Genomic DNA, 25,655 nt, shown 5'->3' with positions numbered 1-25,655 from the left:
CCCCTACCTGCCCCCGATGAGCAGGTTGGTGCCTTGCACGGTTTCCTCTGCCGTTGGTGGGTGAACGTAACGCACACTGTAAAGAGCTTTGTACCATTTCATTTTATTTTCATACACACCTGGGGGCTTCACACACTTACACTGCACACACCTGGGTGTCAGCACAGATGTGTACATGGGTGCTTCACACATACACTCACAATACAGTCACACCTGGGAGTGGCTGCGAACGGCCTTTTTGCATGTAGTTGAAGCGCAAGGGGCGGGTGGGGAGAGAGTCAGCGCACTGAAGTCAAGGCACAGACTACTGTGTTGTTGACAGACAACGGATGCACGCTTATGAGAAACAACACAAATAAAACCTGGCAAAAGAGTTGCGTGCATTAGCGATGAGGGTAAAGGAAACATTCAGTCTAAATGTCCAGTAATTCGCACGCGAAAAGGAAACATTAATGTCCAGTTTGCTACTGTGCCAGATAATCACCAAGAGAGTTAAAAAAGAAAAAACGTTTCAGTCATTCAGTCCGACTTCACTGTAGCCTATAGTAGCCTTTTCATAAATTATATTTGTATTAGGCTGTCCTGACTGAGAGTTTATAATATTTAGAGAAATGTAAAGTTTCAAATACAAAAGTATTGGTAGTAGTTGCTGGACATTTAGACTGAATGTTTCATTTATCCTCATCTTGCGCTAATGCACGCAACTGTTTTGCCAGGTTTTATTTGTGTTGTTTCTCATAAGCGTGCATCCGTTGTCCGTCAACAACACAGTAGTCTGTGCCTTGACTTCAGTGCGCTGACTCTCTCCCCACCCGCCCCCCGCCCCCTGCCGCTTCAACTACATGCAAAAAGGCTGTTCGCTGCACAGCCATAGTCTTCTACGTTTGTCCAGTGAGCAACACCACTATAGCAGTTGGTGGCATTAGCATCTTGCATGTTGAGAGTAGTTGCTGCAGAGAGGCAAGCATTTCACCACCCTGTTGTTCAGCAGATTTAAACCGACGACTTTCGAGGGACAAGACTCCTTGAGGTTCTGGCCCTCAGCCAGTCTCATACAGTCAGTCCCCACAGAGGACATAGTAGTCTCCATGTTCACCACTGCTGCTGAGAACGGATTGTCTTTAACCTGAAAGGTAAATGACCAATACAGTTAGAAACGGTTTTATGTGTTAGTTTGAGATTAGTCCAATTCAACCAGGGCTGCATTATGAAGCATTGCAAAATGTTGGATCTAAAATATTTTGTGACAATCTATGATATGATCCTTGATAAAATGGACTGCATAGACATCAACGTATCAGACTTGGGTTGTCCCTTTGCTTTTTCCTTCAACTTTGTTGTCAGCACTTCAATATTTATGCACATACCTTTAGCAAGAGCACAGAGTAAAGCCAGATTTTTATACTTTTATACGCTGGTGTTGCATGATGTAAATTAGCAAATAAACAAGCTCACAACACGTCACATTTGTGACGTGTTGTGAGCTTGTAGATATGCTATTTACTGAGCACGACGCCAGCACATAACTAAGTATGACTGAGGCTTAAGAGTGGTGGAGAGAGTATTCAGTCAGGTACCTTTTCAGTAGTTCCTGTGTTGTTGTGTCTGTAGTCGGTCTGCTGTTGCCGTCGTCTTCACTCTCTTCTGAGCTGCTGTCCGATGCGTCCTTCTTACTCTGCTTCCTCTGCTTCCCTTTGTGTTTGTGCCTCTTTTGTTTCTTCTTCTATGGAACAATGTGACAGGAAAACAAGGATTTAAAAAGTAAAAGTCCAGGTCTGATGATGCCACAGATGGATCTGAAATTGGTCTGAAGCGTGTACTGTCTGCTATGATAATTCAACTACAAGAGCATAAAATGTCATTATGGAATTGCTATGTTGGCAACACTAAATTAAGCAATATACTGGCTTCAAGTATATAATGAACCAATTTCAGTTCTGTCATTAGCATAATAGGAAAACCACCTTGTAACAACAAATAGTGCCTTTGATCAACTTGCTGAAAGTCACAAAAATGTATGTTACCAGTTACCACAGCCATCTTAGAATTCAGATTTTAACAGATGTCAGTCCTTTCCAATTTCAGTTCTGTAGACTGTATTTTTGGGTCACTTGCCAGATGGCATTATACAGAGTGACTTAAAACAAGTCAAGTGGTACGTAGCATAATCTTAAGTTCCTACATCAACATAACAATCAACAAATGTATGTACAAGGGTGACGCAAACAAAGTGGACAGACAATATCCCTGTGATCCTAGTAAGATCACATAAGAATGGAGTGACTGTACCAGAACGGCGACATTATAGAAGAGAAGGTGGTAGGAGAAATATCTAAACACGTTCTGTGGGTATTCTATAGACTATTGACTGTCAATGTATCCTATTGAAATATCTCAATCACTGCCTGCTCACTCCACACAGGACTCTCTGGATAAGAGTGACTGAATCACTGATTTTTTTTTCTTTTTTCTCTCTTCATACCAGTAACCTGAAAGCTGATTGTATGACATTCTGTATAGTAGTGTGTATATCTGTCTGCCTCTTATATGACATCATGATTTGTGTGCATGGGGTTCTCATCTTAAACAAGCTTAGTGCTTAATGAGAGTTCCAGTTTAGTAGACCTTGTATTGTGAATTTGTACTTCCATGTACTGTTATGTACTGTCTTGTACTATTCTCATGTCTTTCTAAATAAACTACATCAATCAATCAATCAATCCCTACCCGTTCTCTTCTTGTAAATCTCTTTGGATAGCAGTCAAATAAAAGTCATTACTGTTTCTCTCTGACCTTTTTTTCCTTCTTGTGTTTGTGATGTTTCTTGTTCTTGTGTTTCTCCTTGTTGCTTCTTCTGCTGTGCTTCACTTCCTCTTTGGTGAGAGGAGTCAGGGAGGACATGCCTTCTCCAACTGAACACAGGAAGTAGAACAGAATGTTTAGTTTTGAATGCTGGCAAAACATAAATTACCGCATTCTGCTTCTCAAACTACTGCTTGAGTGTGTAACTGTAATGCTACTTGTACTACTGTGTGTACTGCTTCATGCTGCAACAGTTCAGTTAGCCCATGGTTTAGTTCGTACCTCGGTTTTTGGGTCACAGTTTTGTTTCGGCTTGGTTACAGTTTGAAATAAATACAAATATATATATGTTTTTCCATTCAGACATTACAATGAGTGCAAAACCGAGAATCCGCGATTCACAAGGGCGTATTGAATCATGGATGGCCAACTGTATGGTTCACTATTCAACCGAGAACTATTGCACCCCTAATGGCAACCTAATGAACTGTCTATGCTGTTTAATTTGGGCGGGAACCCCTATTTGTAACTATACCTTTCAGGACGGGAACCCCTTTTGGGGTTCTTGTTGCTATGTACTGTATATAGCAACATACATTTGTTGTAATTATTTAATAAATATTTGAAGTTTTCAGAAAACTTAGGTCAGGATTTAGACGGCGTTTTTAGAATCGGCCTCAGGTCTGAATGGGTTAACCATTCAACCGTTCTGCTACTCAGCTACTAGAATACTGACAGTTCAACACTCACAGGGCAAGGCAGGGTATTTGTTTTTTTAAAGGGAAAAAATAAATAAAAATGACAGCAGTAGGATTCAAACTGGGTCATTGCAACACACATAGAGCATGTGGTCAGTACACCAACTGGCTGTGCTGCATTTTAACCTTGTGACTTATGCTGTGAGCTACTGACTATATCACTAAACCCTTGGGAGAATCTGTCCCACTGTAATATTATCACTAGTACCAACACACGTTAATAGTTAATACTATTAATAAATAAACTACATAGATAAATATCTTATGAACTACAGAATGTAGTGAAAATCGCTCTTGGAAAATCAGTTGCATTGAAGGCTTGGGTTGAATACAGTTTAGTTATTTTATATATATATATATATATATACATATATATATATATATATATATATATTTCTGTTTATGTGTTCTACTCACTCGGGATAGAGGAAGGAGGCGGAAGCTTGGGTCCAAATTCCTCCTCTTCCTGGTCCATGCTCTGAGAGGATGAGACAACAGTAGGGACAGTTTGGCCAGCAGGAGGCAGCACTGCCAAGAAAAGGAAGAGAGATAATGTTTAGAAATGAATGACAACTATTATTTCTAATAGAGCACTTTAACGCTGTACAATAATATGTGTTGTGAACTTTTGTGAGCATGTAAATCTGCTATTAAAAACATCATCGAATTAAAATGTTTCACATTTTCACCCAACATGGGGACGCCAGGCTGAAAGTGAATGAATTAAAAAAGATTATTCACATCTGGCGCTTTTTGTTGAAAACTGCATGCAGTATTAATTTGTGTATTATTATTATCATCATCATTCTAAGTCAATTAATTACTACCACTTTGTACCTGTAAGCTGTGTTTGCGGGGTCTCTGTCAAAGGGGTGGAGGCAGGGACTGTGGACTTGAAGCTGACTGTGTTAAACAGACTGGACACCTCACTAGCACCTTCTGTATCCTTCTCATCCTCCTCATCACCACTTTCCCCCTCAGAGGAAGAGGAGGACTTGTCATCCGAGGAGCTGACAAAGATGGCTTTGAACAGGTCCATAGGAGGCCTCGTCTCCTCCTCTTCTTCAACAGCATCTTCGTCATCCGCACTCTTCTCCCCGCCCAGCTGCTCTGGGGACTTTGGCTGTGGTGGGAATTACATTTTACTTATCACTTTAGAATGCATTCAATTTTATTTATTTTTCTTTTACCTTTAAATAGATGAAGAGCAGAAAAGCAACAAGCCAACAGAAAAGATATCCCACAAACAATGTAGATGAGCAAAAACACAATCAACTAAATACCAGCTGAAATGAAAAAGGTGTATGTGTGGTTGTCTTAATGGAAACAATAGATGCCCCCCCCCCCCCCTAAAAAAACAATTTATTCATAGTTTTAATTACTTTCTGTTACACAAAAATGTAATGCGTGATTGCACCAGCAGGTGCAAACCGATTTCAACCAATAATATGATGACTGGCACTGTTGAATATCCACAAAGATGGCGGACGTACAGTTCAAACGTTCGAATTTTAAATGTAAACAATATACTAAAAACATTTGAGATGGGAATTAGGCAATGCAGTGACATAAACTTGCCTTGTTACAGTGAGCACTGCCTTGTTACAATGCAGAGTTTAGATTGCGTTTAAATCTCATAGCCAGAGGGGGACAAATGCGTGCTCAGCTGGTTTAATTCTGACCCCACCGCCCCATCACTAACTGGCTTAGAAGCACCCAGTTTCACTAGGAATTGCGTCACGAAAGGCCATTTCAGCTGGTCTTTAATCAAATCAAAGTGAACTAAACTGTATGTGTTTAAAGGCAGTATACAGGTATTCGTGAGTTGACAGTTTGATTTCACAGGATTCAACATATCTCCAGGGATTAATATATTTAAACATGCAGACGATACGACAACACGTTTTTGTTGAAATACTACCTCAACTTGGCAGGTCTTCGATTGAGGGCTGGTTCTGTAGATTAAAGCCTGGCTATTGGAGCTTTTATGGTAGGCTAAGGCAGTTAGAAAGACTTACCTCAATTTTGATATCTGTTGTCGGGGCAGTACTACTACTGGTGGTGCTGGGGTTTGTGGAGGTGCTCTGGTCAGGTTGGGGTCCAGATGCTGTGTTCCGAGCCACACTGAGGAACTCACTGAGAGGATCCTTTTGTTTTTCCTCCTTATCCCACCTGGACCTCCGACTGGTCTCTGCAGGTTTGGGAAGAGCTGCGGGAAGGAAGGAAAGGAGGAAGGAAGGTAGGACAGAAAAGAAAGGAAAGATAGATGGATGAAGATAGGTATGAGAAAGAGACAAATAGAGTTAACTCTTATTTCAGTTTTTGTTTGAACTTGTATTTTTACATGAAATCATATTATGTTGTAATCGTATGTGATATTACCGTGAGTCTGTGGGGAGGCGGTGGCTGTTGGACTTTCTGAGACATTCAGGAAGTTGAAGACAGAGAACTTGTCTCTCTTCACCTTGGGCATGCCCACAAGACCTGACCTAAACAACCAATTAAATAACACAGTTACAGGTTACAGTTTCAGGTACACGGCACACTGTGGAAAAGTGCTCACTTAACCACATGAACACTAGCACCCTGATTCTGGTATATTCTGCAAAAATAGTATATTCACATGCATTGCAACACGCTGTGAGCTACATATTTAGTGTAGAGTGGAAACAGGAGAGGCCCTATTAAATAGAGCCTTTGGGAATCTGCATAGGGTGGCATAACAAAGCATAGGGTGGTGGTAAGTGGTAAAAATAGTAGTGAAGTTACAGGATTACAAACATTAATGTGTTTATTACAACTATTAGTACATTAAAAAAAAGCTACACGCAGTTGATCAGTCATTGTAAGAGTGTGTGTATGAGTGTTTGCATGTGTGTGTGTGTGTGTGTGCGCGCGTGTGCGTGTGTGTGTGTGTGTGTGTGTGTCTTACCCAGGGAAAGGGTCAGGGACATTAAATCTTTTACAGAGTAGTTTATCAGGATGCCATTCAAACGAGTCTCGGGTCAGTTGACCAAACATCTTCATCTTGACTGCTGCTTGTTTGTCATCTACATCATTCTGGGGACACACACACTATTATTGTCATCTACATCATTCTGAGGGCAAAAGCACGAACATAATATTACTGATTTAGCTAATAATGACTAAATAAATTCATCATTTATGTTTAACAGCACACACACGTGGTGTGAATACAAATGCAAAACAAAAATAATAATATGGAGATACAAGGTTTCTGCCCGACAGTGACGATATACAGTTTCCTACCTCCTGGTCTCTGTTGACCTCTATGTTGGCATCGTTATCTCCCTGTTTTGCGCTTGTGAAGCGGGAGGAGAGAAAGGAGGAGGCAGGCTTATAGAGCACCGCTGCCCTAACAAACTCATCCCTCTCTCTGCTCCTCTCCCACTCAGTCATGTTAGAGTCCAGACACAAGTCCAACGAATCTAAGGACACACAGACGACACAGGGTTAAATACATACAATTATGGCCGTTTTGTATTGAAAAAATATATCGAGACTAACGCACATTACCGTTGTCTCCCTGTTTGAGTTTGCTGAGGTACAGGTCGTAGCGTGCCTGTTTGCTGGCATTGCTCTCAAACGGTTTGAAGGTTTGGGCCCCCTGTGCGGTCGGGGCCTTCCAGGCAGACAGGGCCTGTTCCTCTTGTTTTTGTTGCTGTGATTGTTGTGGTTGGAACCTGGAGGCCATGGCTCTCTGTGCCGTTAGCTTGGCTGCTTCTACACCAGCAGACACCATGGCATCGTGGGACGACGACGAGGAGGAGGGAGGGGCAGAGGGGGCTGGGCCAGCGGGAGGATGGGAGGTGCTTCGAAGGCTGGCCAATTTCTGTCTGTCTTCAGATGACAGCAGTTCAAATATGGAGCTAGGACCTGAGACGGGGGACAGATTGTAGCAAAAAGGAATAACAGTAGCAGGTATTGTTAAAGGGCATTTTTCCCATGACGAGCTGTAAACTAAAATCAAACTAAATATAAGGACTACCAAAAAAAAACTTAAGTACTTGAGTAAAGTAAATAGCCTTGCTAATCAACAGTTCCGAGCCATGTGGACTCTAGGTCAGGAGTTGATCTCCTGTTTCTGATCAATCCAATCATTGATGCTGAGTGCCAAGAAGGGAGGCATTGGGCATATTACTATAGTCTTTGATATGACTTGGCCAGGGATTGAACCCCGACTTGCCACTCTCAGGGATGACACTCTATAACCACAAGGTCACTGAGCTGTGTACAGTATAGTATACAGAGTATGTAAAGGGCTGATTAGTACCTTGTAGTGCTGTCTCTCCCAGCAGCTGTCCTCTCTGGGCTGAATCTAGCTTGTGTCTGCCTGGCTGAGAGCCACTGTCTGGAGTCAGCTGGCCTTTGGAAGCCTGCAGGGCCTGGGCAAGGGCGGGACTCACACCGGACACATCCAACACCGGGCGGAAGTAATGAACTGGACGATAGTCATTGGGCAGGGCCGGAGGTGGAAAAATCTTGAGTAGCATGACAGAAAGAGAGGGAGGAGAGAGACAGAGGGAGGAAGAGATTTATAAAAATGAAGAGAGAGGAAGAGAGATGGAGGAGAAAGATAAAGGAATCGGTAGGGGGAGAGGAAAGAGATGGGAAGTGGAAAAGATAAAGAAAGATGAGACGAAGGAAGAAAAGTGATAGGTGAGACAGTATAATATTGAAAGAAGACACTGTATATTGTTCACTCAATGAGACGTAGATTGAACACTCACTGTCTTCTTTTCAACCGTCTGAGAGGACAGAGTGAATCCTTCCAGAATCTTCCCCAGATAGGATGCATCTATACTCATGTCTGGGACAAAGGAAGGGGGAATAATGTAGCTGAGTGATGATGAAAAATAAATGAATAGCTGGTCTAAAGCCCCACTGATGACACTGCTGTGAACATACCCTAAGTTTACAAAGACTAGTTGTTATACATACTTACAACAACTTAGGCTGTTAAGAAATTCACATAAAACCGGGCTAAACAGTACGATCAAATTAGTAATGTCAATCTCTCTTGGAGAGAATTATTTCTACTGAAGGGAGTGACAATACAGCTGTAAATCCGATGTAGTGAGCAGAAAGAATTTACGACAACGAGCTTGAGCTCGCTATATTTCTTGAGATTGTAAATCAGCTATTTTAGAAAATGTTTGTTAAATTTTGAAAACGTTATAGCGTATATAATTGTATAAATGATGTCGTACAATTTTTTTTTAAATAATGGCTGATTTATCGGTCTAGCGCTATTATATTATGTTTGAATAGTCCTGTAAACAGAGATCCACTCACTTGTCTTGTTTTTCTTGTACTGCTGGGGGGCGGTCCATCCATAGAGTCCGTCCCCAGACTCCTTACCCCCCAGGACCTTGTCATAGTTTGACATGGAGTCTCTGTGGTACACATCTTCATCATCATCCTCCATCGCCCCCACCCCAAATGCCTAAAGGTGAAAGGTCAGAAATGAGCATCAGAAAACAGTAGCTTCACAAAGTGCTGGGCAATATATTGAATTCTCCAATTTGATGCCGTATATCTGAAAGCTCAATAATGACAAATTCAATATCACATATTTTCATTTCAACACGGAAAGAAAGATGATTCACCCAAATTATCTACTCTTAATCTTTCTGTTGCTTCCCCCAGAACCTGTTATTCAGAAGTCTGATTTCAACAAATAGACATAAAACATATAAACATGGAGGGGTGTGGTTGAATTGTTTAATAAAGGAAGTTTAGAGAAAATGTGACAATAAGCAGACAATTTCTAACTCATAGCATCCAGCTGTAGCTTCACACCAAACCTGTCTGAGGATAAAATGAACACACCTAGGCACGCACAGCTTACCTGTCCAGTCGGGCCTTTCCTACTTCTGTGTGCTCCCTGTTGTCCAAACAGTTGTGTGGTTCTGTCTGAGTCCAGAGAAAACAGATTGATGTGTCCAGAAGCAGAACTGGACCCGGATGCGAGCAGGGCCTTGAGGGGGTTGAGACCGCTGTACCCCAACCCATGAACATTCTGTTTAGGGGTGAAGTCAATGGGCGTGACATCTTTAGGGGCAAAGGTCATGTTCTCTGGCGCAAACTCTTCATCATCCTCCTAGACAACAGGGAGAGGAGGGAGGTTAAGGAATATAGCTTATACAAATATTTTTAAAAGTATTAATATGAATATAGTTCCCCTCCAAGGAAAAGCCTGTTTCTCTAACACACACACACACACACACACACACACACACACACCTCAGAGTCCTCAGAGCCAGCACGAGGTGGAGCACAGCCATACATCCTGTGACCAGATGATTCTAACAGGAGAAAAAGAGTATTTTTACATGCTGAGTGTAACCAGTGAGAATCTCAGGTACAAGGAATTACCTGTGTCTGTCTCCATGGGTAACATACCTGTTTTCTGCTTGCCTTTCTTCCTTTTGATTCGAGGACCCACCCCTTGGCCATCCTTCCAACCCATTTTCCTCAGTAGCTCCACCCCTATGGAGGTCCTGACATGCAAAACAAACAAACAATCAAATAACACAGACTGGCACTACTGCGTTAAAGCTGCTACTGAGTATGTAAGCTGCTCAACAAAGTGAACCTGTAGCCCCTAAAAAAATAGCACATCTACACACTCCAAACATGCAGCCCCGACATGAAGAAGATAATCCTCATTGTTAATGTAACCTCTTTATCCATAGCGTCCCTATTCTAGGAATGTCATAATAGAGAAATATTCCGCAAAAATAGCAGATCTACAATATCACAACATGTCGCAACATGACGCCTTGTGAGCTTGTAGATGGGCCATTTTTCTGCAAAGAGCTTTGGTGTAGAAGAAGAAAGGAGCAAGTCTTGAGTGTACACAAATGTAAACAAATGGAGTTAATGGACACATAAGGATTTTACAATGTGGTTATGAAAAGTGATATGTTTATTATTATTATGATGGGGCTGAATCCTGTCTTTATACTGGTTCTTTTCACTTTTGGTCACTTTTTGTCAAGTGCTATTGACATCTGGAAAGGTAATATGCAAATAAAAGCTATTATTCATTATGATGACGATAATGTTTGTAGTGTACCTGGCTGGAGCTATGAGCTCCTTCAGCAGGGTGTCTCCAGGTATAGTAGCTGACAGAGAGCTGATGAGTCTGGCCTTCTCCTGCAGCTGGTCTCTCTTCCCTGACCCAAACTCCTCTGTCCGACTGATCTCGCTGGGAGCAATACCATGTTCACTGAAATCCTGTAGAGAGAGAGAGAGACCATTAGAATAGTCGATGTAAAATAAAATATCATTTGAAAAAAAAGAGTCTGTCAATTCCTTTTAGACTAGATGTACACAGAATGTACACAGGCATATGCAGTATGTATCCAGGTATATGTATGTGTGTCCAGTATGTGTACAGGTGTATGTGTAGTATGTATACAAGTATATGTATAAGTGATGTATATACAGTAGGTGTACTTATGTGTATGTAGCATGTCATATACATCAAATGCAGAGACAGGGGCACTACAATGTTAATCTTGCTTATTTTAATCAGCTCTGGATAATTGCTAAATTGTAAATATGTAGGGTATACATGCATATTTATCTATACAGATTATGTATATGGACCTCCTCATCCATGAAATCCTGAGGTCTGGCTTGCGGTTTCTCCGCTTTCTGTCCCCGTGACGATACGAAGGTTGAAGGAGCCCATCCTGTTGGAGCAACAGATGAATCAGACTTTAACATTTAAATACGTAGAATGACACACTTCACCGAGAGCTGTATCCAGCCGATCAGTGTAACATGACTTCAAAGTCAATGTCCCCCCTCCCCCACTCGAAATATATAATAATTTGTTTTGTAGTATTCCATGGTGTGGTTCGGCCAAAATCTAAACCCCTAGCTGTGTGTCGATTACAAAAAAAGGTTTAAAAACAAACACCAACCCTCTTTGGTGCCAACGCTGTTAAAGTATCCAGCAGAAAACCCTCCGGTGAAGGCTCCATGGAACCTCTGGTAACGACCCTTCTCATCCTTCACCGTCTGTTCGTGGATTGGAACCGGCTTCTTCAATGGCTCATCTGTTCAAATACAAGTCTGTATTATTATCATCATCATCAACTACGAGCGTGTTGCTCGCCGAAAACAGCCGATATATACAAGCTTGTAGATTCGCTTTTTCTGGCGAGTAACACGGTCGGATGACGGAATATAATTAAAATAAATAATACAATTAAGCATCATAGAAGCAGGCTCTGTGCATAACTGTAGTCCCAGGTTTCCAGAAGGTGGCATATACACGTTAGCTGTTCTGGTTCATTTTCCTCTGCATGTAATTGGCTCGGCAGTAGATTTGAACCATGAAACAAATATGACACCTTTATAGGTGTTTCTACTCATGTCGCATTAATGCATCTTACTAATATTGTATGCATTCATGTCCTATAACTAACTCAACATTCAGGGACCACTTTCCTTGAGTTTTTGTGCCTCCTCATTTGGCAGTCAGAGCTTCCGGCAGCAGATCAATGGTTTCCATGGAATATGGCTCTGTGGACTAGTATTTACATCTCCCATGAGGTGATATAATCATAGCTGCTATTATTGTTACTTTTGTCATTATAATTAATTACCATTGTTGTTCTCTCTCTCTCTCTCTCTCTTTCTCTCCCTCTCATTAATTGCTGTGACTTTTGTCGTCTATTTTCATATGAATTTTAAAATTATGGCAGAAAACGTTTATTCAATAAAATAAATATCTCCACTTTCCACGAGATTCACACGGACCAGATTTTCTGTATGTGATGGGGTTGCACTGATGGCTGTAGCCACAAGCAACTCTTGAGATTAATATCTGGAATCTAGAGTTGCAATACCAACCCTTGACAGCCCATACATTCAAACAGAAAAGTCCTATCTGATTGGATTAAACAACGTTAAACTCACTTTGCAGCTGTACGGAAAGCTTGAATTATAATCTCTTTTCTTTTCTTTTATCATTTATTTTGAGATTTTTCAATGGAACATTTGACTACAACAGACTCAGACCTATACAAAACTAGAATAGAATTATCCTCTTTCTATCTGCAAAGTTTTTGTTTCATAGAGTTTATGTTTCCACCACAGACATGAGCTACTTTCTGACAATAAATTCCGTGCAAGTGATTATTTTAAGTGTTGGAGTTTGGAAGAGCTCGTTTTCAATCATTTGATTAAATGATAATCTACCCCGGAACAACAGCAAAACGTGTGCCCCATGTATTCATTGAAGGAAGTGTATGTGTTTAGTGCTGCTATGACTTGCCTCCCCGTCCCATACAGATTGAATGTCAGTTTTCGGACAAAACTTTCAAATGGATATGAGAATAGATGATAAGAGCTGACTCAAAGTCTCAGCAATTAGTTATTGGGTGAGTATACACACGAATGAGCCACAAATGATTAGAACGCCGAAATGAAGTATCCCTAATAAAATGCATGGCGGCTGGAATCACAATGTATGGAATATCAGCTATTTTAGGATAACTCAGGCCATAGGGGGAACATAAAAGTTCTATGGCATAATAAATTGCATTACTCCAACTTGTTTGGCTCTTTGTTGTTTAACTAGCTAACACCTTAACAGCTAACGAAGTCTAGCATGCTAGCTTGAAATCCATCCTAAAATGACTGTCAGAGACCTCCCAGACACTCAGTCCTGACAGAATAATGATGAGAACGTGTGAATGTAATGTTGGAGCCATTATGGAGACATTGAAACATGTTTTACCTTCTTCCAGAGGCTCAAGAGGAGTGCCATAAGTCACGAAATCCTCGTCGCTGTCGCTGTCAGACGCCATGTTTCACTACAACTACAGGAGCCAAAGAGGGACATACGTCCCAAGTATTGTTGCCAGGTTTTGCGAGAGAAACAAGCAATCAGGTCCAGGAAAACAAGCACAAAAGAAGCGACTACTGTAGCCTAAGCTGCTTTTTGAAAATAGCCAATCTACAAGCTCTCAACGCGTCGTTGTTGTGAGCTTGTAGTTCTGCTATTTAAAAAAAAAATGAAGTAAAATGTGGAATATTCTGAAGATTTTTTGAAACATTCTAACAACACAAATCTGGTATTGGGCCTGCCTCCGGGCCCTGGAACAAAACATTTTCAGATGGGGGACAAATACATATTAATTTGGGGGTCTATGACATGAAAATATGTGAGAACCACTGGTTTAAATAATATTTTTAAAACATTGGAAACTAGCCCAAATAAGCAACTACACTTTAGAAACAAGCCCAAGCAACTACCAATCTTTACAAGCAACTTTACAGAAAAACAAGCAAAAAGTCACTTATAATAAGCGGACATGGCAACAGTGAACAGGAGCCAAAGAGGGACATACATCCCACCCTCTGATCCCACCCCACGGCAAAAAAAAAACAGTTGGGAAAAACTGGCGACATCTTGTGGTAAAGTAACTTGTTATTTTACAACTTCCTCTATGATTAAAATCTTAGCCTTGTTTTTCAATAGCATAATCAACTTCAGTGGGGAAAATAAGCACACAATTATTTACCAGACTTTCCTTTTGGCAGTGTCACAGACAGAGAGTGATACACACTACACAGAGAAAGACACAGGACACTCACATACACCGAGAATAACAGTAAAGTGTGGGGGCATGTTCCCCAAGCGAGGAGCCATATAAATTTTCCTCTGCCTCCCAAGAGCAGAGCAGTGGCTATCAAATGTTGGTCCAATGCACAAAATGCTTTGTCATTTGTTTTCTTTGACCCTGAAATCACTGACAATCCCTTCTGTCGTATAAAAGCACATGCTGTTTGACAAAGACCAAACAGCCTAGCTCAGCACAAGCTTGATCCAAACGGCCCCCCTGGTATCACATAAAACCCAATCCTCCCTGCGCTCTGGAACACGATTGCACCACCAGTCTGTCTTCAGAGGGGGGGGTAAAAATAACTTAACGTTGATGGAGTTTGTCAATTCTCTACCACAAAAATATACCTCACTCGCACTTGGGAATATGTTAAGAGATAAGTTTCAAGATATACAGAAACCTGACAAGGAGTGTATTTGAATAGTCCTGGAAGTTTAAAATACTTGTTTTAACTATGCGCTGTTGACAACATTATAGTAGTCTGCCCATGTAGTATAAAGGTGTTGTGGATAGTTTGTCCAATGCTAAAGACGATCCCTAGAATGTGGTAGCACTGGGCTCCCAGAAGAAAACTGTGTCTAGATTGGGCAGCTCCCAGTGGCTACCAGTAGAAAACTGTGGCTGTACGTACTGGGCAGCTCCCAGTGGCTACCAGTAGAAAACTGTGGCTGTACGTACTGGGCAGCTCCCAGTGGCTACCAGTAGAAAACTGCGGCTATACGTACTGGGCAGCTCCCAGTGTCCAGCAATATGTTTTTCATCCAGTTTCCTCCGGAGAAATGAAGGTTAAATCAAAGTGTCATGTTGGGGTCTAATGTTGAACATCAGGGCGCCTCTATATGACATCACACTCAAGTGGTCTTGGCTCTTGTCCTCACCTCACATCAGAGAAACACACACTGTTCATCAGCTGTTATGAAACACCTCGTGGTGAAGTTGAGCTGGGGGGGATATTGGTGCTGTTGAGAGGGGGAGAGAGAGAGAGAGAGAGAGAGAGAGAGAGAGAGAGAGAGAGAGAGAGAGAGAGAGAGAGAGAGAGAGAGAGAGAGAGAGAGAGAAATATAGACAGACAAAGGGTAGATCGAGAATAATAGGTAGGAATAGGTGCTGTTGTCTAAATGTGCATAGACATAAAAATCCTGAGTGTTAATTTAACTCTGAGAGTGTACACATTTAATTTGTACACCCTCAGAGTTACAAATAGATACATTAACACTGAGCATTTTACAGTTTGTTTAATCTTCATAATAGTTCATTTGTTAAGTGGAATTTTGGCCTGTTTTACCTCACACCTCTTCCATTAAGGTCTACTATGAGACCACTTACTCAACCCCCCTCTCCTTCTTTCCCTCTATCTACCCTCTCCCGCTCTCTTTCCCTGTCCCTCTATCGCTCCTGTCCCCTGACATTTCCCCTTTTTGTCTTTCACCCCTTATGCCTTCTCTTTCTGCTTCTCTCCCTTTCTTCTGCTTCTTTCCCTTTCTAAGAAACACTAAAATCGCTGGCCATACTTTGACCTGATTCTGTGCAAATAGTCTCCTCTCCTCTCCTCTCCTCTCCTCTCCTCTCCTCTCCTCTCCTCTCCTCTCCTCTCCTCTCCTCTCCTCTCCATCCCATGTGTTTCATGCTGTCTGCCTGTGGACAGTAAACTATCCTGTTCTCTGACAGCCTGTTTCTCCATCATCACTGTGGAGCTGCTGACTGGCGGAGAAACAGTAACAACAGACTCCAACAGAACAGAACAGAACTCAACAGAACCCAACAGAACCCAACAGACTCCAGCAGAACAGAACAGAACCCAACAGAACCCAACAGAACCCAACAGAACCCAACAGAACCCAACAGAACCCAACAACTCAACAGAAGTTAACAGGAGAGAGGTGCATTTATGTCACCTGCAGTGATACAGCTGTAAGTCTAATGCAGTGGACACAAATTCCCACACACACACACACACAACGCACACATTGCACATGTACACACAACACGCACGCACACACACCCTTCATTCTTATCAAGTGTGTTGTATCGAGTAGTGCTCATCTAGATAACAAAGCAATTCCACCTCACATAATAATGCACAGATAGATGACAGATACTGTAGGAGTTTAGTTTAGTTTATTAGCACATTGTTATACAAAAAATATATAGAAACAATACATATTAAATGACAAGTTAATGCGCAAGGAAAGGAAGAAGGCGGCTGGCTTATTTGGAATCCTTTCCTTCATGGGAGACTAATACTGGGCTTGATACAAACAGCACCAACCATAATGAAAGGCCCTGACCTACAAAGACAATCATCAACTACCTTGAGTAGGTGCAAATGTACAGTGACAAAAAAAATCCCCCAAAGGAGTGGGGACTAAATTATAATTGTAATCATTATAGACTTAACATCAGAATGTATACCTAATAGTCTATTCAGTGCTATGCCAGCAATACTTTCACAGGACATCCTCAGTGATAATTTATCCATTTGTTGTAACACCCAGAGTGTGCAACCGTAACCAAGTGGCCTCTCAGGATTTTACAGTTTGTGTTTAGGACAGTGCTGTTTTTCTGTGTATTACAGCGTCGCAGCAGGGTCAAATAAGGACGGCCATAAACACACTGCTCTCTGCTGTACATGATACCACGGAAAGTCCAGTCACACAAAAAAAACACACACACACACACACACACACACACACACACACACACACACACACACACACACACACACACACACACACACACACACACACACACACACACACACAATATTGCAAAAAACAATAACCTAGAAATATACAGCAATCATAGAAATAGATATAGAGAATTGTCAGTTGTCCTCGCATGACCTTTCTAGGATCGTAGCTCAGCCCCTCTTAGATTGTAATGTTGTGGATCTACAGCTACAACTGATCTCCTGAGTATAAATGGTGTCAATGCTGTCGAACTGCTTAGCTCAGTCAGTTGTATGCCATATGTTAATCTGACACAAGATGATGCTGTTGTCCAAGAAACCTTTTACCGCCGATTTCTGGCTTTAGGAGACAGTTCAACCATAAGCCAATCTGAACTGTGTTCTGTGCCAGCCCTCAGTGTAACTGATTCTGTTCAAGAGAGATTGTCACTACAATCTGTTATCTCCACTATCTTTGGTTATGTTGAATTGTTTTGATTTAACTATGGATACATAACAACATAGTCATTGCAAACCTACCCAGTAGAACCCTCAGTGTTAATTTATCCATTTGTAACCCATTTGGTTACTTTGGTACATTCTGAGAGTTAAATTAATACTGAGGATTGTACTGTGCATTGTGTGCAATGCATGCACAGGTTCTCAACTGTATCACTCGGTGGTTTTTAGAACATACCTGTTCACTGTACTGTGCTGTAATGTCTATCTCTGGATAGCCATTGAGGGGGCTCCAGGGGGTCAGCAAAATGAGGAACAGTTTAACACTTTAGCCCTATTTGTTCTCCCGGCTATTTAAAAATATCTAAACTGCAACACAGTTGGAAAATGTTTACAAATGTACAGTACTCTTATGGGGGTCCTGTCTTGTCACAAAATCTTTTCAAATGGGAGCTACGGCTAAATTCATATTAATTTGGGTGTCCTCAACGTGAACATGTTTGAGAACTACTGGCCTATTTGATGACGATAATGTAACTGAAACGTTTGACTGTCTTCCTGATTACATCAGCAAGGGGACAAAGAGTTTCTCTCAAAGGGAAAGACATTAGTGTAAAATCACTTTGGGGATACTTTTCAGATGGAATAAATCAGTTCTATTGTTTAGTGACTGCAGTATAAACAAAACATTTTGTTCTTCTAAACAAAAAGAAACACCGTGAACGATTTATGAAAGGGAAGTTGGCAGGAAACATTTATACCATGGATATGATCTCTCCTGTGGGAGAAATCATATTTTGAAAGACCGCTTGTTGATATATGTGGTCAAAAAGTATGTTGTCAAAGTGTTTTCAGTGTCCCAAATTAGTTTTTAAATACATTTCTGGGCATTTTTGTATATTTTTGGAAAATATCTCTTCTTAAGTACATGTGTGAAAAGTCATTTTTTTGCCAAATGGTAGAAGCTTTATTATCTTGGGCAGTCTCTTTTGTCCAACGTTCACGGAGAGGAGAAGAACCAATATTGAGATTAATAAAAAACAGCCTGAGCTGCTTTTCATTTAGTTACAGAGACATAAATTACTATTTAATAACTTACTGTTTTATTAATGTTACTGTACTTCTCTCACTGTTGGACTGTGTGTGTGTGTGTGTGTGTGTGTGTGTGTGTGTGTGTGTGTGTGTGTGTGTGTGTGTGTGCGTGTGTGCGTGTGCGAGTGTGCGTGTGCGTGTGCGTGTACTCATAGAAAGATCTACACATTTAAGATTAAACAGAACACACATTAAGGTTCAAAAAATATATATATAATTGGCCAAAAATCTATTTTGGAATCTGGATCTTTTCACAGAATCTTTCAGATATATTTTGGCCACTGATTTGTTTCTCCATTTACTTTAAAATGTTTGGCCTGGTTCTGCATATCTTTCAATGTATGACACATAAATTACAGATTCTATATGTCTTAATCATATTATATAACATTACCCGCAGTATGCAGAGAGAGAGAGAGAGAGAGAGAGAGAGAGAGAGAGAGAGAGAGAGAGAGAGAGAGAGAGAGAGAGAGAGAGAGAGAGAGAGAGAGAGACTCTGCAGGGGAAAGACCCCTGTGTGGAGGTCTATCGCTAAAGGTTGTGAACTTGTAGATCTGCTATTTTCTCTGTACGACACCATCGTATAATATTGGGGCATAAATTATGCACCTCTTTCTGCTTCAAGGGAGTCGATCATTCCATCATCATTTAGATATCCCTGAGACGTCTCATATACCGAAAATACATTTCACAAAACAGTGTTCTCTGACAAAATATATCGGAGAGAGAAAATCTTTTTAGAGAGCATCATCTATCAAAACTATGTTTCCAGGGTCCAAAATATACTTGAAAACATATTTTTAGGCCCATTTTTCTGTTTATTTGAAGCGTATGTGCGAAATCTATTTATTTTCAATATTGGGTGGGGAATGATCCACGGTCGTTTAATTGTCCCTGCGTTGTGAGGATGATCTATAATCGTTTAAGTGTCCTGGGACGTTGAGGTTGTTGGCGGTGCTATAGTGTGGTTGCTGGCTGGGGGAGTCTTCGGTTTAATGAGTGAACGTTTGCAGCTGTTTGGCTTGGAGCAGCCTCTTCTCCTCCACCAGCCTCCACTGCTCACTGCCGCTGCACACACTGGAGACAGTTAAGCTTGCATGCATTCTACTACTAACTGCCGCATACCAGCACACAGCTCCTAAACTAGATCTGAAATGAGATAAACGTTAATTAAGTCCCCCTGAGTGAAACTGGGTCATCGTAGCTGCAAGGAATAAGATGCAGTATATGAGAATGGAGTGGATCGTTAACTATATGACGAGATGTTCAAATTCAAATTTGCTGAACAGACTCTATGGCCACATGAACCCTAGCATACTTATTCTGAGGATGTCATTATAGGTGAAAATTTGCTGAAAATAGGCAACTCGTTCAGTGAAGAGATTTGGTGTAGAGGGAACAAAGGAGAGGGCCAGGGATAGACCCTGGGGGACACCGGTCAATGAAGTACTGTATATAGGGGTTTTAAGTGGTTAATGGTCATTGAACCATGGAGAGGTTTCTGTTACAGAAACACAGCTTCTGAAGCAGTGTTTCAGCAGTGCTTCATGCTCATGCAGTAAACACAGTTTCCCAGTAGGACCGGCAGTCTTCTATTGCTGTCCACTGGGAACTGCCCAGTACAGCAACAGTCCGGCCACTGGCAGCTACCCAGTGGGACCAGTCTCCCACTGTTGACCACTTGGGCAGCAGCACTGTATGGGGGGTTAAGTGCCTTGCTCTCTAGGTCCTAGGACAACAGTTGCGGCATATGGATCTGTGCCATATAAAATGGCACGGAACAATTGCAGTGCATCCTGGGATAAAAGCAGCTGATCTCATCTCTCTTATCTTAAAGAGCCACAACAATAACACTGTTTGGTTTACATCAGAGTTGTCCTCGGAGCTGCAGAGATCAGAAAGTTAAACTGTGCAGTTAAAACTCAGTAAACCTTGACCCCAATTGCCCTACATACCACCCATATAGCCAAAGACCAGTAAACAACAAACTGAGGAAAAAAATGAAAAAGTTGATCTCCTCTGCAGTCAAAATTATTATTGGATATATACAGAAGTGGACGGTATATCATAAAGTAGCATTTTTGAGTCATTGAGTGTAGTTTTTACTGGTATGTAATAATCTAAACTCCTGTGAAATGTAAAACATACAGAAAGTAGTGACTATACTGCAGTACTTCAGTTCTATGTAGGTCTTCAGTGTGGGACTGTCGTATGAGGACACCCAGGGTTGTAAATTAACCCTCATTCATGGCCACAGGCTGAAGTGTCTGTACACTTGTCAACCCCTCATAAAGACTATTTAAATGCATCTATGGCTTCCTTTGTCATCTTTTTGAGTGCAAACCTGCAAAGTGTTTGGACTGTGGGTTTCCTGGTGACTCACACCAGATCTCTTGAGCTCAGTAAAGTTTTAACTTTTCACGTTAACTAATTAAACACTATGTTGACAGGGGTCCCCTAGGGGCCTATCCTCGGTCCCTTCCTTTTCACCCTCTCTACACTAATTCTCTTTGCCAAAAAATAGCCAATCTACAAGCTCACAACATGTTGCAACACAGCGTGTTATGAACTTGTACATCTGCTATTTTTGCTGAATATTCACCTACTTTCACAGAATGTTCATCTATTACGACATGCCCAGAATAGGGACGCTAGCGTTTTAATGATCACAGCTCATCACTAAGGTCTAGAGATACTCACCTGGCTGGGCAGACATGTTTATCACCAATGATGTTCAGCCAGGGTGAGGCTTGGCAACTGCTCTCCAGCCACGCTGATCCCTGCAAATACCTCATATAGAGGGATTGCATCGATTGCATCATTTCTGCTAGCAGGGGACTGCATTCACCCTCTCCCCTCGATTAGATTTAGTGGGGAGGCCGCCATAGAGTTATAATATATCTATAACACGTGCAGTAGCGTTTTAAATGCAGAAATGTTGCAATCTCAGATTTGAACTCCAGTCAACCGCTTCACTGTTCTACCGTGGCTCTGGGGGCTTGGAGGCCGCCCAAGAGATGGAAGGCTGCTGGTTCGATCCCCAGCTCTGACAAGTGGTTATTCCAGTTGTGTGCTGGTGGCTGGTGAGTTGCTGACGTTACTTATGCAGTCAACTACCCTGTCAACTACCCTGGAGCAAGGCAACGCACCCACAAACTATACTCAAGCGGCAGTACTAACCCTAACTACCCGAGCGACTACCCTGTGCTCTGGCTTCTCTGAGGCATACCTGTGTGTGTGTGTGTGCATGTACATATTGCATGTGGCTGCTGTGCAAGTATGCTGTAAATAATGTTGTATCTAGAGTGGGCATTAGCAGCAGCTACTGTTCCTGGGGTGTAGGTGTGGACATAAGGGCAGGATATGAACCCTGTTTAGAGGAAGGGCTAGGGTTTTATGTGCCAGCACTGCTATAAGAGACAAACACACACGCACACACGCACACGCACACGCACACGCACACGCACGCACTGGAGTCAGAAAAGTTTGTGCATGTTTTGTCTCTTTACAGAGAGACTACATCTTGCCCCCACCTTAGATCTGAGGAGCAGAGGACAGCAGGAGAAGGTGGAGGAGGAAGCTGTTTTGTGTAGAGATGACAATATTTCCCATGATGCCCTTGACATTTGATTGAGATCCATCTCAGGTCTTGCTTGGGTGGAATTGAGATATGTCCCAGTATGCCTCTGTCTCAGAGATGGTCTGACAGCCTGGCATCTCTCCACCTCTCTCTCCCCCTTTCTCTTATTCGCTCTCTCCAGTTTATAACTCACCTTTCTGACTTTCTCTCCACCTTTGTTCCTGTTTTCTCTCCTTCTCTCTTACCTTCTCTTCTTTGTCCCCTCTCCTTTCACCTTTGCTGCCACCACCTCCCCTCTGTCCTCCTCCCTCTGATTCTCTCTCTCTTTTACCCTACTTTTCTCATTCCTGTCTTCATCTGTCTGTTCCCCTCCCTCCCTCTTTCCCCAGCCTCTCTACCGCTTTGAACCATCTCTCTCTCTCTCTCTCTCTCTCTCTCTCTCTCTCTCTCTCTCTCTCTCTCTCTCTCTCTCTCTCTCTCTCTCTCTCTCTCTCTCTCTCCTCCTAGATAAACATAATCAGAGGTGACAGATGCTGAAAGGCTAATAAATGCGTCTCTACCCCTCTCCTCTACATTAACATATGTACCATCTCACTCCACTGTTCAAAACCATTTTGTCATGGCAGTACTCCTTCTGTAGACAGTAAAGTACAGTTGGAAGAGACAGTTACACTGGCTCAATCATTGGCTTTCAAGAGAGAGAGAGAGAGGGGGGGGACATTAGGATCAGTGAGTTCTGATTGCAGAGTGAACTTTTACCTCTCCACTCCCCTCAGTCAGTGTTAGTTTCACTATGCCAGTGTACAAATTTTAGCTGGTCCATTTGGGTCATTTTGAGGCAAATGTGAGTTAAATGAACAGTCATTCACACACTTTACTGTGCAGTAGATGGAGGAATAGGTACTAAACTGTAGAGATATTGACAGGTAGCTTACTGTAACTCAAAGCAGCTAGTCACACATGATATCACTGTGACATACAACCATCACATGCTTATAACTTATGTCTGTGCGTGTGTGTATGTCCAGGCATGTGTGTGTCTGCACGCATATAGGTATGCATGTCTACATGTTTCGTAGAAAGAGCTTGTAGGAAACCTAGACAGCCCCATAAACTGAAGATGATTTATGTGCTTTCTCATATGAGGTAGAACTCCATTTTATTACAAAGTTCAACCAGTTCAAAGTGCAAAAACGGCGATCAGACCACCTCCTCAAACCTGTGTGTGTGTGTGTGTGTGTGTGTGTGTGTGTGTGTGTGTGTGTGTGTGTGTGTGTGTGTGTGTGTGTGTGTGTGCGTGTGCGTGTGCGTGTGCGTGTGTCTGTCTTACTGTATCACTGATCTCTGTCCTACATCAATGTGATTTGATAGCAACCTTTGCCCCACATGGCAGTCCTACACTAGACAGATATGAGTCATAAACCAACAGGACAAAATCTCTTATCGTTCATTCACGGACTTACTGAGCCATGTGTGTCAGCATTAACCCAGCCAGGCCAGGCCAAGCTGGGCCAGGTCAGCTGCAGGACAGGGACAAAGAGTGAGTGAGAAGTGTAGTCTACCTCTGTAGAAGGCGGCGATATTGTAAACTTGACTGAAATGTAGACCGCTATGCCCGATTTATACTTGGATGTGTATCATGTCGCACCCCGAAAAGCTATTGTAAAATTGACTGAAATGTATTGTATAGAAATGTTTATGCCTGAAATGTTTATGCATCATATCGCACACCGAAAATAGCCGATCTACAAGCTCACAACGCGTCACAGCCTGACGTGTTGTGAACTCGCAGAGTAGACCTGCTATTTTGCAGATCTCTGCTATTTTGCAGATCTCTGCTATTTTGCGTAGACATGCGTGCAACTATGTACTTTATAAATCAGGCTTAAAAGTCCCTGTGTGAATTGCCTCACCTCCTATCTATCTCCCCTGATTCACCTCCCCTCTGCTCCCTGCTCCCCTGCTCCTTCTTGCTCCCACATGTGATCACATCTGACTCAGTAACGTTTTACCGTGTGATATTGTCACTTGCTCCTGATGTAGGATCACAGGAACATTGTCGACAGTGGCTCGCACTCCTTGTGTCCCCTAATGCTGGATGATTGAAATGAAATGTTGCTGACCTATAGGAACTGAACGTTTATTCTTTGCTTGCATTCCTGTACTGCATTGGTTCTCAAAGTGGGGGTCCGGGGACCCCCAGGGGTCCTTGGGGGGGTTCCAGGGGGTCCCCAGCAAAAGTAGTTAATACAGCATCACCACTTTATCCATGTACATATTGGCTGTTAAAAAATAGCAAATCTACAAGCTCACAGCGTGTCACAGCGTGTCACAATTTTGAATAATTTTGTATTTTCTTAATACAAATCTTCTATCTTGGTGGTGCCTAGCACAAATCATTTTCAGATGGGGGTCCGCGGCCAAATATATACGAATTTCAGGGTCCTTGGCACGAAAAAGTTTGAGAACCACTGCTGTGCTGCATTACTCTGGATAAGGCTGTCACCTAAATGACTGAAATAGTTTTATCACACTGTCTCTGCAGAATATTGGAAGACGTAATTGAAGCTTGGAAGTTGAATGCACACTTGTTGGATTTCATGCTGAATTATGGCTCTGTTCCGCTGGGGGAACTAGTAGGGGGTACTAAGTGAAAAATCGTTACGCGGCGGATAAAAGCATGAAATTTGATACAGATGTCCCTTGGGTCATCCTAAAACATCCTAGAAGGGGTGCCCAAAAAAATCTTAAACAGGAAGTGAGTTATGGACAAAATCCAAAATGGCCACCTAAACTGTTGACCGTTGACTCAAAAGACACCAAAATAATCTCCAAAAAGCATAACATGTGGCACACATGTCCCTTGGGTCATCCTATGACATCCTAGAAGGGGTGCCCAAAAAATTCTGAAACAGGAAGTGAGTTATTGACCAAATTGAAAATGGCCGCCTAGTGTTGTCGATTGACTCAAAAGACAACTAAAGAATCTCCAAAAAGTATAAAATGTGTCACACATGTCCCTTGGGTCATCCTAAGACATCCTAGAAGGGGTGCCCAAAAAAGTCTTCAACAGGAAGTGAGTTATTGACTAAATTGAAAATGGCCGCCTACAGTGCTGGCGATTGACTCAAAAAGCCTATAGAATCTCCAAAAAGCATACAATTTGGCACATATGTCCCTTGGGTCATCCTAACACATCCTAGAATGGGTGCCCAAAATAATCTGAAACAGGAAGTGAGTTATTGACTAAATTGAAAATGGCCGCCTACAGTGTTGAAAGATGATGCAAGATACCTAAAGAATCTCATAAAAGCATGAAATGTGGTACAAATGTCCCTTGGGTGATCTGAACGCATCCTACAAGGGGTGCCCAAAAAGGTTTTAAACAGGAAGTGACCGCCTAAAGCAGTTAAAGTAAAGAAAACATAAAGGGACGTCATAAAAGTGTATAATTTGGTACGTACATTGAGTGCTTCTTAATATATCCTAGAAGGGGTTATTTATTTGCTTGTTTATTAACTTTTTAGGAAGGGACCATGTTGAAGAAATTCTAAATGGCTGTTTAAACAGTTGACCATGGCAGTCTGCATATTATGCAGACTCAATACGACAGGTTATGCAGTGCA

At 42.0% G+C, this 25,655-nt stretch overlaps 1 protein-coding gene across 2 annotated transcripts; it reads right to left on the bottom strand.

Moving 5' to 3' along the window:
* Nucleotides 1-865: 865 nt before the first annotated feature.
* Nucleotides 866-13,435, bottom strand: LOC308090995 (G patch domain-containing protein 1-like). 2 transcript variants are annotated; one of them, XM_080436280.1, is made up of 20 exons: nt 13,342-13,435; nt 11,519-11,653; nt 11,199-11,284; nt 10,663-10,823; nt 9,987-10,084; nt 9,828-9,889; nt 9,433-9,684; nt 8,877-9,027; nt 8,312-8,391; nt 7,855-8,062; nt 7,098-7,457; nt 6,831-7,009; nt 6,493-6,620; nt 5,943-6,049; nt 5,579-5,769; nt 4,398-4,683; nt 3,978-4,088; nt 2,794-2,912; nt 1,578-1,723; nt 866-1,126 (listed from the first exon to the last, which is right to left on the bottom strand). In XM_080436280.1, exons 1-20 carry the CDS (start codon nt 13,409-13,411, stop codon nt 1,093-1,095), a joined length of 2,964 nt encoding a protein of 987 aa, XP_080292406.1. In that variant the 5' UTR covers nt 13,412-13,435; the 3' UTR covers nt 866-1,092. The 2 variants fall into 2 exon arrangements, with proteins under 2 accessions (XP_080292406.1, XP_080292407.1); XM_080436281.1 differs by having other exon boundaries at nt 1,578-1,720.
* Between the last annotated feature and the right edge of the window lie 12,220 nt (nt 13,436-25,655).

This window comes from Gymnoscopelus braueri (assembly GCF_963280865.1).
Source record: "Gymnoscopelus braueri genome assembly, chromosome: 1".
Lineage (NCBI taxonomy): Eukaryota > Metazoa > Chordata > Actinopteri > Myctophiformes > Myctophidae > Gymnoscopelus > Gymnoscopelus braueri.
This window is presented reverse-complemented; position numbering and strand designations above follow the sequence as displayed.

Excerpts from the sequence above, each read along its gene's own strand:
- LOC308090995 (XM_080436280.1), bottom strand. The coding sequence starts at position 13,411 with ATGGCGTCTGACAGCGACAGCGACGAGGATTTCGTGACTTATGGCACT. Across the intron at positions 9,890-9,986 it reads GAAAGGCAAGCAGAAAACAG|AATCATCTGGTCACAGGATG; the intron begins GTATGTTACCCA and ends TTCTCCTGTTAG. Across the intron at positions 4,684-5,578 it reads CAACAGATATCAAAATTGAG|CCAAAGTCCCCAGAGCAGCT; the intron begins GTAAGTCTTTCT and ends TTCCCACCACAG.